The sequence below is a fragment of the Anomaloglossus baeobatrachus genome, chromosome 4, assembly GCF_048569485.1.
Source record: "Anomaloglossus baeobatrachus isolate aAnoBae1 chromosome 4, aAnoBae1.hap1, whole genome shotgun sequence".
NCBI lineage: Eukaryota > Metazoa > Chordata > Amphibia > Anura > Aromobatidae > Anomaloglossus > Anomaloglossus baeobatrachus.
The window spans coordinates 330,809,234-330,823,625 of NC_134356.1; the positions used below are offsets into that span (position 1 = coordinate 330,809,234).

At 41.8% G+C, this 14,392-nt stretch overlaps 1 protein-coding gene across 1 annotated transcript in view; it reads right to left on the reverse strand.

Moving 5' to 3' along the window:
* The window catches only part of ASZ1 (ankyrin repeat, SAM and basic leucine zipper domain containing 1), a 222,246-nt gene that overhangs the window by 25,448 nt on the left and 182,406 nt on the right, over positions 1-14,392 (reverse strand). The window contains exons 9-11 of the mRNA XM_075342520.1: positions 10,817-10,873; positions 6,740-6,852; positions 4,200-4,302 (exon numbers count right to left, since the gene is read on the reverse strand). Of these exons, the coding sequence (XP_075198635.1) occupies positions 4,200-4,302; positions 6,740-6,852; positions 10,817-10,873 (273 nt within the window). The remainder of the gene's footprint in view (positions 1-4,199; positions 4,303-6,739; positions 6,853-10,816; positions 10,874-14,392) is intronic.

The window sequence follows — 14,392 nt, forward strand, 5'->3', positions numbered from 1 at the left end:
GGACCATTTTTCTTCAAAGGCGATGTCCTGCTGGGCAGGACGCATCGCTGTGTTTGACACCTACCAACGACCTCCTAACACGGGCCCGCCGAGATAGTTATTCAGGTCGCTGATCGTTACTGCGTCGTTGGTAAGTTCTGACTGTGTGACATCTCACCAGCGACTTACCAGCGACTTACCAGAGATCCTGATCAGCTCACATCGTTGTCGGGATCGCTGGTAAGTCGTTGTGTGTGACTGGGCCTTAAGGGTGAGTGCACATGATCAGGGTTTGTAGTGTTTTGGATACAGTTTTTCGCTGTGTCCTAAATGTTGTCTGCTACAGTAAAAGCACAGGGGATGGATTTATAGAAATCTCATGCCCACTGTGTTTTTTTTCTCCGCAGCGTAAACTGACCTACAGTGCGGCTTCCTGAGCTGCAGTGTGTCAATTTATGCTGCAGAGACATGAGTGTTCATAGAGCGAAAGTCTGCAGTGTCCCTAACCCGGATTGTGGGCACGGGTAGCTACGGAGAACACTTGCGGGCATGCAGGAGAAGACACACTGCGTACAGGACACTGTATGTCCTAATCATGTGCACATATTCTAAACCATGACTGAAACATCACACTTGCTTTATTCTTATTAACTCACACAAAAAGCAAACAATAGTTAGAGTTCTAAGCCTTCACCAGCCATAATGCTTTTTTTATCCGCCCATAGAAAAACACTTTTTCCCCTAGCTGTCACTATCTGCCAAAATAAGAAACAGCTGCTACAATAGCAAAATCTAACAAGTGTGTGAACTGTGGTGTGTGACAACATACTTAAGGATGTTAATTCCCCTTACGCAACGTAAAGCCACAAAAACATCAGCAAACAAATTAAAATGTTATTCCTGAAAAACACTGTTCATGGGATAACTTGCTTATTGCTGTCCAACTACTGGGACCCTGAACAATCCAGTGATTGAGGCACTTAAACATTTTAGGGGTTCAAAAGCCCAGATATTAAGATTGCTGGAAGTCAAAGCAGTTGGACCTCAGTGATTAGCAAGTTATTTCCTGTCAGCTGGATAACTTGTTTTTATATTTGGGGTGTGGCGGCGGGTGAAAATAACATTTTAAAACAAAAATGTTTAATTAAAAAATAATTGCATAAGTGATCCAATGACAGTCTGTATCAAAGCTTACATGGCACCAGTGATCATAATATAATATGGTAAGCCTCAAAGTAATATTCAATAGAACATTTAAAAGGGGAAATGCTAAAACCCGGAATTTTAGGAAAGCTGATTTCAACAAATTAAGGGAAGAGCTTAATTGTTTAGGTTGGGATTATGTCCTGGTAACTGGGGATACCGAACATAAATGGGGCAAGTTTAAGGATATATTCCTAGAGTCCTGTAAAAAACTTATACCCTCTGGTAATAAAATGTCCAGGAATAAAAAGAAACCACTATGGATAAATAAGACACTACAAAGTATAATAAAACAAAAACAAAGGGCATTCAAAATCTTTAAGGCTGAGAATACAGAAAGAGCATTTCAATTGTATAAAATTCACAATAGGAAATGTAAAAAAGAAAATCAAGCAAACAAAATTAGCTACTGAAACAAAAATCGCAAAGGACATTATAATAAATCCCAAAATCTTTTATAAATACATTAATGCCAAAAGGAAAACAAAGGATAGTATTGGCCCCTTAAAATATAATAACAAAAGTAATTATAGAGGACACACAAAAGGTTGAGATATTAAACAGGCACTTCACATCAATGTTCACCAAGGAACTAACTGTTCCAGGGATAATTCCAATAGTTAAAAAGCAAAGTTCACCACCCGATATAACTAATTTAACACAAGAAGAAGTACGCCTGCGTCTGAGTAAATTAAACATTAACAAATTAGATACCATGATCCCAACATATTGTTACCCCTCTATAAATCACTTGTAAGGCCACATCTAGAGTATGGGATCCAGTTTTGGGCTCCACATTTTAAAAAGGATATTAAGAAGTTAGAGTCAGTTCAAAGACTGTAACTAGATTATTGCAAGGAATGGATGGCCTCCCATATGATGAGAGGTTGAAAAAGTTGGATTTGCTTAGCTTAGAAAAAAAGACGTCTGAGAGGAGATCTCATTTATATGTATAAATACATGTGTGGTCAATATAAAGGACTGGCTCATGACTTATTCCTTTCAAAGACAGTACTAAAGACCAGGAGGGCATACACTGCAAGTTGAAGAAAAGCGATACCGACAAGTAAATAGCAAAGGGTTCTTTACAGTTAGAGCAGTCAGACTGTGGAATGGCCTACTACAAGTATTTGGCCCCCATGAATTTATCAACTTTTTCCCACATTTCAGGCTTCAAACAAAAGATAAAAAATGTAATGTTATGGTGAAGAATCAACAAGTGGAACACAATTGTGAAGTTAAACAAAATTTATTGCTTATTTTAAACTTTTTTAAAAAATAAATAACTGAAAATTGGGGTGTGCAATATTATTCGGCCCCTTTAAGTTAATACTTTGTAGTGCCACTTTTTGCTGCGATTACAGCTGCAAGTCGCTTGGGGTATGTGTCTATCAGTTTTCCACATCGAGAGATTGAAATTCTTGCAGATTCTTCCTTTGCAAACAGCTCGAGCTGAATGAGGTTGGATGGAGAGCGTTTGTGAGCAGCAGTTTTCAGCTCTTTCCACAGATTCTCGATTGGATTCAGGTCTGGACTTTGACTTGGCCTTTCTAACACCTGGATACATTTATTTCTGAACCATTCTATTGTAGATTTTGCTTTATATTTGGGATCATTGTCTTGTTGGAAGACAAATCTCCGTCCCAGGTCTTTTGCAGACTTCAACAGGTTTTCTTCAAGAATGGTCCTGTATTTGGCTCCATCCATCTTCCCATTAATTTTAACCATCTTCCCTGTCCCTGCTGAAGAAATGCAGGCATAAACCATGATGCTGCCACCACCATGTTTGACAGTGGGGATGGTATGTTAAGGGTGAGGAGCTGTGTTGCTTTTACGCCAAATATCGTTTGGCATTGTGCCCAAATAATTAGATTTTGGTTTCATCTGACCAGAGCACCACCTTACACATGTTTGGTGTGTCTCCCAGGTGGCTTGTGGCAGTTTTAAAAACACTTTTTTATAGTTATATTTGAGAAATGGCTTTCTTCTTGCTACTCTTTTATAAAGGCCAGATTTGTGCAGTGCACGACTGATTGTTGTTTTATGGACAGACTTTCCCACCTCAGCTGTAGATCTCGCAGTTCATCCACAGTGATCATGGTACTCTTGGCTGCATCTCTGATCAGTCTTCTCCTTGTTTGAGATGAAATTCTTGAGGTATGGCCAGGTCTTGGTAGCTTTGCAATGGTACTCCTTCCATTTCAATATAATCGCATCCACACTGCTCCTTTGGATGTTTAAAGTTTTGGAAATCTTTTTGTAACCAAATCCGGCTTTAAACTTCTCCACAACAGTATCACGGACCTGCCTGTTGTGTTCCTTGGTCTTCATTATGCTATCTGCGCTTTAAACAGAACACTGAGGCTATCACAGAGCAGGTGCATTTATACGCAGACTTGATTACACACAGGTGGATTATATTTATCATCAGTCTTTTAGGACAACATTGGATCATTCAGAGATCCTCAATGAACTTCTGGAGTGAGTTTGCTGCACTGAAAGTAAAGGGGACGAATAATACTGCACACCCCAATTTTCAGTTATTTATTTTTTAAAAAAGTTTAAAACAAGCAATAAATTTCGTTCCACTTCACAATTGTGTCCCACTTGTTCTTGATTCTTCACCATAACACTAAAATTTTTATCTTTATGTTTGAAGCCTGAAATGTGGGAGAAGGTTGAAAAATTTAAGGGGGCCGAATACTAACGCAAGGCACTGTAGTAATGGCAGATACTATAACAGCTTTAAAAAAGGGCTGGATGATTTCCTCAGTACACACAATATTGTCAGTTATAAATGACAAAATGTTGAATTTGTAGAGGAAGGTTGAACTAGATGGACCTAAGTCTTTTTTCAACCTATGTAACTATGTAACATTTTTTTGTAACATAGTAAGAAAAGACAAAAAAGGAAAAAAAAATCAATACTTTTTACATTTAATCCACTGTTCTGTTAAATTGCCAGATTTCTAAACGGGACCACCCAAGGCTTTTATTCATCAGAACAGCATATTTACCTTTTGAGGATTCGAGGGTATTTGGTTGCTTACAGCTACGACTGCATGACTTATAGCATTACATTGCCGATTCAGCCTCAGCAGGAACGCAAACAGCTCATCACTGTTATGGGAAGAAATGCAAAGATGGCAAATAAGAAACATTTTGTATGTTGAGAGATTATAAAGAAGTACAGGCAAAAAAAAATAATGCACAAGTCAGTGCCGCAGCTCCATTAACATTAATGGCTTCTCTAAATCAATGTCTTGTGTTAAACAACCCAAACAAAAATCAGACACTTGCAACAGTGCTGTACTAAAATAGCCATGATATCCAACTATTTGCACAATAAGACACAATTTACACTCCACCGATAACACACAGCTATGATTTCAGCCATCTTAGTCAGGCATTTTTCTCATCTGCCTCAGGCCAATGCTTAAAGGGAACCTGTCAGGTACAATATGCACCCAGAACGAACCACGAGCAGCTCTGGGTGCATATTGCTAATCCCTGCCTAACCGACCCTGTATCTAGTATATCTAGTAGCAAAGACAAAGGGATCTTTAAAAAAAAGTATTTCTAAAGATGTTATCATATGCTAATGAGCACGGGACCATGCATGAGTTTTGGTCATGCGCACTATGAAGCCGGGTGTATGTGTCCTGGCTTCAAACTGAAGCAGTGCACATGACAAACTCCAGGATCATGCTTACTGAGCCAAAATCCAACGTCGGGCGGCGATAGCAGCAGAGAGGTGAGATCATCCTCTGATGCTGCAAGGGATGAGTAGCAACACCCTTGGGACAAGTCCCTGCGCTTATTAGCATATGATAAAAGATCTTTAGAAATACTTTTTCTAAAGATCTCTATCTATGCTAGTGTATACAGGGATGGTTAGGCAGGGATTAGTAATATGCACCTAGAACTGCTCATTGTTCTGGATGCATATTAGACCTGACAGGTTCCCTTTAACTGCAGAAAAAGATGACCTGTACATTATCTATATTTAGTAGATGTGGAGTGTAGGAACTCTTCCATTATATAGGTACAATGTGTGCATTTTCACCCATCAAAATAAGAGTTTTTATAAATATTCAGTATTCGGGTATGTGCACATGTTAAGTATTCATATTTGCATATCTGTATCAATTACGTGTTTCTTGGCAGAAAAAAACACTCAAATCCACCCAAGGTTGATAGAGGCACATGTCTGCTAATCAGATCAGCCGATATGTGCAGATAAAGATACCGGCTCTGCATGAGAAACCGCATCAAGACCAGGGACATGACCTATGACGTACTAGATAAGGGGGTTAAAGGGGTAGTCCGGTCATAAGATTCTGATGACTGCTCATTATCACACTGGTGGGGTCCAACACACAGCACATCCATAGATTAGATGGTAGCTACAGCAGCAGCCATATGTAAACAGAATTATGCAAAACAGACCAGACCCATTCAATGTTATGAGACTGCTGCAGAGTTCTGCAGATCAGCACGTTAATAATAATAATAAAAAAAAAAAAGTTTTATTTCTATTGCGCCAACATATTCCGCAGCGCTTTACAGTTCAGAGGGGACATGTAGAGACAATTTGAGACAATACAAAAAAACAAAATTAAGATACCAAGAGGAGTGAGGGCCCTGCTCGTAAGCTTACAGTCTATGAGGAAATAGGGGAGGCACAAAAGGTGAATGTGGGGAGAAAAGCTTGTCATATACGGTCCAGCCATCGATTTAATAGGGGATTTAAAATCAGCTGCATGAACCAGTCATTGGCCAGAATTTATACAGGTATAGGGGACAAGAATTGGAAGTAAATTTTTTGTTATGAAGGGCAGAACGGGACTAGATTAGATCAGGCCAGTGAGGCAATAGGCTAGTCTAAAGAAATGCGTTTTTAGGGCCCGCTTAAAAGGTGTGGATGTTGGGAATTAATAGGATTGCTCTTGGTAGTGTGCTCCAGAGCATAGGCGCAGCTCGTGAGAAATCTTGAAGACGGGAGTGGGAGGTTCGAATTGTTGAGGATGTCAGTCTTAGGTCATTAGCAGAGCGGAGGGCATGGGTGGGGTGATAGACAGAGATGAGGGTGGAGATGTAGGGTGGTGCGGAACCGTGGAGAGCTTTGTGAGTAAGAGTGATAAGTTTATGTTGGATTCTGTAGCGGATAGGCAACCAGTGTAATGACTGGCACAGAGCAGAGGCATGAGTGAAGCGGTTGCAGAGGAAAATGATCCTGGCTGCGGCATTCAGAATGGATTGGAGAGGGGAGAGTTTAGTAACAGGGAGACCATGTTCAAACCATTCGTTAATAGAGATCAAATATTTCAACAATATACCTTTTACACAATAGTGATCCTTTTAACACGTTAGAGGATTCGTGTCTGGGTTACTCAATGCCTCAAGTTGGCGTTCATTCTAATTGTCTGCGATCATACATGAATGATCTGTTTGAAATACTTAGGTGGGGGTGTAAGAAATGATTCAGCTACATATGCTATGACTGATGCACTACTATTTCAATGTATATAAGTCACACTGTTTTATGAGGAAATACCTTGATTCCAGCTTTGAAAGTGATTGAAACTTCTCAAGTTTTGTCTCTTCAACATGAATTTCTTTCATTGCTGCCATAATCTTCTTACAGTCTTTAACATCTGTAATTCCTGCCTGTTTTAAAACACGGAATGATCATTACAGCAACACTCATCGTCTATGCAATAATTTTAAAGACTAATGAAATAAATCACAAATCTCATATGAATGTAAAAGTAACGTAATAAATGTTTCTTAAGTAACAAAAAGTCAAAACTGCAATTTCATTGACACACATAGATCTTAAATTGAATCTGTCATCAGGTTTTTGCCACCTAATCTGAGAGCAATATAATATAGAGACAGATACCGATTCCAGTAATTTGTCACTTGCTGGGCTGCTGGCTGTAAAGAAGTTGTACGTAACCAGTATTCTACAGTGTAAAACTGTACAGAGCCAAGACCCAATGACAAGGTAAATGGAAATGCAAAACATATAAGGATTGAATAATGCAAGACAAAATTCTAGAAAATTATGCTCCACAGCAGTAATTTCAGAACCAATATAACAGGTATTTTAGAAGAGCTGACTGGTCCTCTGAAAGATGTGGTTAACTACTCTGCAATAGTGACCAGATCCCTGTAAAACTAATAGGGAAGGCTTTTTGTAAATACCTTGATCAGCCAATTCTGCCTGTGAACGGCACTATTGTAGTCCTCTCATCCCCATTAAGTGACCCCTCGGGCTCCGTGACCTCTGGGATCCAGTAATGTCATGTCAACTTCCAGTTGACCCGACATCACCGAGGCCGGTCCTAGTCTTCCTGAGTGATTGGGCTACGAGCGGCGTTCCACCACTCGTCACAGCTCAGCATCATGCGCACGCTCTCCTTCCCTGCAGAGCGCTGCAAGCAGGAGCGATGCAGGTCTGTGATGAGCGGTGAAACTCTGCCCACAGCCCAGTCACTAAGGAAGACTAGGGCTGGCCGCGGTGATTTTGGGTTAACTGGAAGGCGGGCTTTACTCGTTGCGACATCGCTAGCAATTGCTAGCGATGTCCAGCGCGATAGCACCCGCCCCCGTCGCACATGCGATATGTGGTGATTGCTGCCGTAGCGAACATTATCGCTACGGCAGCTTCACAGGCACATACCTGGTCGGCAATGTCGCTGTGACTGCCAAACAATCCCTCCTTCAAGGGGGAGGTGTGTTCGGCGTCACAGCGACGTCACTAATCGGCCGGCCAATAGAAGCGGAGGGGCAAAGAAGAGCGGGACGTAACATCCCGCCCACCTTCTCCCTTCCGCATTGCCGTCGGGACGCAGGAAAGGAGATGTTTGTCGCTCCTGCGGGTTTACACACAGCAATGTGTGGGTGAAGCTGCAGGAACGACAAACAACATTGTACCTGCGCTCGAACCGACATTATGGAAATGGACGTTACACAGATCAGCGATATTGTACGCTTCTGTGCTCGTTAATCGTCGCACCTAGGATTTACACGTTGCAATGTCGCTACCGGCGCTGGATGTGAATCACTAACGACGTGACCCTGACGATATATCTGTAGCGATGTCGCAACGTGTAAAGCCCCCCGAAGTGGATGTGACATCACCGGATCCCAGTATTCATGGAGCCTGGGGGGGTCAGTTCATGGGGATGAGCGGACTGCAATCGCACCACTCAGAGGCAGAATTGGCTGATCAAGGTACTTAGAAAAAGTCTTCCCTATCAGTTATACAGGAATGTGGTCACTATTGCAGGGTAGTGAACCACCTCCTTAAGACTTTTTCCGCACCTTAAATTTGTGAAACAGATAGAAGGATATTCCAGCAGAAAGCTAGGCCAGCAATAGCAACAGCAATTGTTAGTAAGGTCCAGCCGCCAGCTGGACATTACTCTCTACAATATCCAGGTTTGGAGATAACCCCAATGCCACCAGCTTGCCCATTAGAAACCATGGTAAAAGTACAGAAGGAGGGAGCTCCCAGTAATAAAATACAAAAATAATGCCTGAACTTACATGAAGACTTTAGTTATTGAACAATGAAATAATGCAATAGCTATGAAGTATTCATTTGCATCACAAGATTAGCGTTACACTACACAGAACATCCCGACTGAAATGAATTCTCGCTAATTTCACACGTTTGGAAAGTTTGATTTATGCATTTGTAGTTTGAAAATTATCCCCAAAAATTGGCAGAAGTATCTGCAATTTCACGGTCAAAGAATGAAAAAGTAAAATAATTGCTTTGAGAGCACGCCACATCAATTATTATAACTAAGTATGAGTGCTCTTGTTATAAATTATTATCACATCCCATGATTATTTACAGACCTGGCAACTGTCATGAAAAATGGCCATAATTTGTCTTACGGCAGCCAAAGAAAATACGTGAACCGAACTTCCAATTCTCTAAAGGTCATTTAAAAAATCATTTGTTCTTCAAAGAATGGATCTTCAACTATGAAGAAAGTCACCCAAATCCAGAGATTTCACATAAATCATTTAAGGTACAAAAACGACATTTTAATATATAATAAAAATATATATGCTTGGTGTGTAATAGGCTGTACACGGACTGCACACTGACTGACTGCGCTAGTGCTCATTAACAATTTAACACTGGTGTGCAGTGTGTGGGAAAAAAAAACAAACAACAAAAAAAACAAAAACAGTTGCGGCCTGTCCATGCTTTGTGGTCTAATATCGGACCAATATGCATAGGTATCTGCATGAGATCTTATGCTAAAAGCTTGCTGGAGTAAGGTGCATGAAAAGAAATCTGACATCAGAAAATTGCCTATTAAACTATTCCCAGACTTATATGTGTAGAGGCTTTGCTATAGTTATAAACATCACTGTAAATATCAACAAATTGCCTGGAGGAGCCTGGAATTAAAGGGGTTGACCACTTTAACATTGATGTCCTATCCTTAGGCAGGGGTCCGACACTCATGCCAATCAGCTGTTCTTGGTCTGTTCGGCCAGAGTCAGACATCCCGCAGACTACCTGTACTTGGTGACAGTGGTGTCCCAAAATGCTCAGGTCCAGAGCTGCTCCATGTTCTGAAAGTGGAAGTGTACTGCACATCCGCCTACTATTGATTTGAATGGGAGGTGGATTTGCAGTACCCGACCACTATCAGGTGACGGGGCAGCTTTGGAACTAAGCATTTACAGCTGGCTGCTGCAGCTACTAAGAACAGCAGACCAGTGGGGGAGTCGGACCTCAGACGATCAGACAATGATGACCTATCAATGTTAAGGAAATGGATAACCTCTAATTTCATAGGCAATTTTCTAATGTCAGGTTCCCTTTAAGAAGGGCATTTATTTGAATAAATTTGGTATTTGATTTTATTTTTATTTTTTTTTAACCTAAAACACCTTGAGCAAAATTTAGAGACAAATTAAAGCGGGCTTTACACGCTACGATATCGCTAGCAATTGGTAGCGATATTGTACGCAAAAGCACCCGCCCCTGTCGTGCATGCAATTTCGTGTGATCGCTGCCGCAGCGAACATTATCGCTACAGCAGTGTCACACACACTTACCTGGTCGGCGTCGTCGCTGTGACTGCCGAACAATCCCTCCTTCAAGGGGGAGGTGCGATCGGCGTCACAGCGATGTCACCGCGACGTCACTAAGCGGCCGGCCAATCAAAGCGGAGGGGTGGAGATGAGCGGGACGTAAAATCCCGCTCACCTCCTTCCTTCCGCATTGCGGCCGGCGGCAGGTAAGGAGTTGTTCCTCGCTCCTGCGGTGTCACACACAGCGATGTGTGCTGCCACAGGAGCGACGAACAACATCGATAATCAACCATTACAGATTTTTGAGTTTGGGACGACCTCTCCATGGTGAACAATTTTCACCATTTTTGAGGTCGCTTAAGGTCGCTGGTAAGTATCACACGCTGCGATATCGTTAATGACGCCGGATGTGCATCACTAACAACGTGACCCCGACGATAAAACATTAACGATATCGTAGCGTGTAAAGCCCGCTTAACTCTATAGTTCTTTATGTATCACGCCAAAGACTTCTTTAGAGTTCTGAAGTGCTCAATACATAAGCCTTTCAGGTGTACCTTACCTGTCTAAGCTCACTTTCTTCCAAACATAAAAGTTGCCTCAAAGTCAAATCATTATCCTAGGAAGAAACAAGGGAAGACAAAAAATTACATTAGCATAGCAAAAAGATGCCATAAAGTTAAAAAAACAAAAACAAAAAAATAATAATAAAAGGAATCTGTCTGCAGGATTACACACCCCAACTATTTATAAGTGCATGTAGCTCTATCACAGGCAAGTCCAGCAATATTTTTACATGGCAGTCTGTTCTTGATAAATCAGCATATAAATGTATGTGCACATGAGGCTGTAGATATGAACTCCAGCTCTATTCCCCACCTAGCACTGCCTCCTTCTGTTGACTGACAGCCTCTATGCTGTGAAAGTTCAGGTAAAGGAGCTGTCAGTCAAGCATGAGGAGGCAGGCCTGGTGACTACTAGAGCTGAATTGACATAAGCTTCAAACCTACAGCCTCATTTACATATAAATTAAATTGCTGATTTCTCAGTAATGGAGCAGCAGGCTGGTCAGGTAAAAGTATTGCTGAACTTGTGTTTGACTGGGCTTCCTGCTGACTGATTTTCTTCAAGCAATGTAGCCTAGTGGTCAGCATTAAAGCATTGAAGTTCTAGGTATGAATTCAAACAGAAAAGCTGCATAAATTTGCATGTTCCTTTTTATCGAAAAAGAACCTGTGAAGTCAAAAGTGGCCAGTTGTTGCTCTTATTTATTTCTTGTTGGTATACTAAGTATTAAGGTGGGGTTTTTTTTGTTTTGTTTTTTTAAAACCGCTCCATATGATTCAAGGCGATATGGGCCTTTTAATTTATTGCCGCTTTTGAAGGTCTGCTGTTCAAGGTCTTTACCAAGAGGTTGTGGCAAGGTAATAATGCAGAGCAGCTTATAGGTACGCCCTCAGGGAATTGTGTAAGCAATGCAAAACGCCTATATCGCTACAATAATCTAGAGCAGAGGTCTGAAACACGCGGACCCCGAGGCTGCTTGTTAGAGCTCTTGTCCACTTGCGAATAAAAAATCCCTGTGAAACTCGCCCAGAAAACTGAGTCGAGTGTCCTGTGTATGATCTACGTATGTTTTGTTTGTTTTTTTTCTCACCTAGCTTCCGTATGACATGCAAGCGTCATGCGAGTGCGATGCAAGCAGCGTAGGATTGGCTAGCGGAGGAATCTCCAGTAATACCAGGCCTGGCCGCGGTTACCTGCACTGAACTCCGGAGCTCTCACCTGAGCTCCAGAGATCAGCCCGGCCTGTCTGCAGCTGTCATGAACTGAACAGCAATCGCCGTGGAATCAATCACTTGGCACTCGCTGTTCAGTCCAGGCTGCACCCCAGAGCTCAGGTGACAGCTCCGGAGTTCAGTGCATGTAACCGCGGCCAGGACTGGTATTACTGGAGATTCCTCCGGTAGCCAGTCCTACGCTGTATGCAAGTGTGTAGGTAGTTAACATGAAGGATCCGTGTGACATTCGTATGCCATCTGTATGACATGCGAATGCCACCCGTATTCTAATTTTTTTCTCTCGCTATCATAGGCTGGCATGTGGGTGCAAGAGCTGAGACTCGGTCATCTGAGTGCAGTCCAATGTTGCACACGCACTCATAGACTTGTATCAGTACTTGTGATCCAAAACACGCTACTAAAATGTAGCATGCGAAGATTTTCTCATGCCTATTTTGCATGAGAAAGACTCGCAGATGAACACTGCTTAATTGTTTGACATTTGTGCGAGTGCAATCCGATGTTTTATAGGATTGCACTCATCTGTATTAAACACAAGCAGGAGTAAGATGGCAAAGTATCAGGGCTAAAATGTTAAATGATACCAGTGCTGATAAACAGTGTAGATTTCATAAAAGGAAAAAACAGAATGTTCACTTTGGGATTGCATGGTAAAAAATACCATGTATGACTCAAAATCGGTTAAAAAAAATGAAAAAGGAATTTATATTTTTGTGGGTTTTAACAGGGCTGTGAAGTTGGAGTTGTCCATTTTAGTGGAGTCGGTATAAAATTGACTGACTTCAAAAATATATATAATAAATTGGGTACAGCGCTTTAATGCAGTATGTGATGAATTTTTTATAAGAATTTGGGAAAGTTAGCTCAGTGTGTGTGTGTGTGTTTGTGTCCGCTAATGGCATCTGCAACGTCACATTTACAATCACGATATTTTGCAGACACTCATGTGACTCAGGGAACGTCATAGACTGTGTTTTGACAGGAAAATTTAACCCCGCGCTTTAGTTATTCACAAAAAATCCTGCCTCCATTAAACTCAATGGAGCTGTGAGCTATTAGGTTATTAATAGGAACTGTGATTGGTTGCTATAGGAACAAAATAAATTGTTAGTATAAAAAGCTTGTGTGTGAGGTAATAAGATGTGGGTGGGGAGACGGATAGAGACAGACAGAGAGACAGAGGCGGGGAACAGAGACAGAGGCGGGGAACAGAGACAGAGGCGGGGAACAGAGACAGAGGCGGGGAACAGAGACAGAGGCGGGGAACAGAGACAGAGGCGGGGAACAGAGACAGGCGGGGAACAGAGACAGAAACGGGGAACAGAGACAGAGGCGGGGAACAGAGACAGAGGCGGGGAACAGAGACAGAGGCGGGGAACGAGACAGGCGGATTAAGGTAAGTATTTCTTAACTTTCAATAAAAAGCAAAATGATCCTTTAGAATTAGATGAACTTGTTGAAGCTGTTTCACATCTCTCTCCTATTTATCACATGCGCAGTGTTCTGCATTTGCTGCAGCTGGCAATAAGAGATCATCTGAAAGAGGGACATGCTGGAACTCTGATTGGCAAAGTAAGGAAATCTGTTATTGCTGCCAGAACCCCTAAAATTGATTACATCTTGAAGAGACATGCTGGAAAAGGGGCAATTGTCAATCAGGCCAATCGGTGGGGCAGCACTTCTTTAGTGAGTGATTACTGGAGGTGAAACCCTTTCTAATAGACATGACCGACCCTCAGGTAACAATAAATGAAGGTCAATGGACACAGGTCGCTGAATTGAAGGAATCGCTTCATCACCCATTTACAGTGACTAAAAAATTACAAGCTGAGGATTTAACTCCTGGAATTTTCATAAACGAGTGGCAGAACTTGCTGTTTTGCCTGTCCCAAAGAGGAGGCTTAATCGCAGATGGCATTGCTACTTCAATGAAACAGAGAGACACTGCTATTAGAAAAAAAAAATCTTCTGGCAGCTGTGTATGTGGACCTATGTCATCGTATATTGCTGGTTGAACAACAGCTTACTAAAGGAAAAGAAGCTCTGACAGAGGTAGCAGTTAGGATGAGTGGGCTACAGGACTGCCAAGAGCAAGAGGACTTGGATCCTGCCAGTGCTACTGCTGCCGTATCTTCCGCCTCATCAGATGAGGAGTTTAATTTTGAAAAGTACTGTATTTTTCGGATTATAAGACGCATATTTCTCTAAAAAATTTGGTAGGAAAGTAAGAAGTGCATCTTAAAATCTGAACGTAGCTTAGTGGGGCGTGGTGGAGAGGGGTAGCAGGAGGCAGGGGCAATGCTGTGGCAGCTAAGCAGGATCTGTGGCGGCTGTGC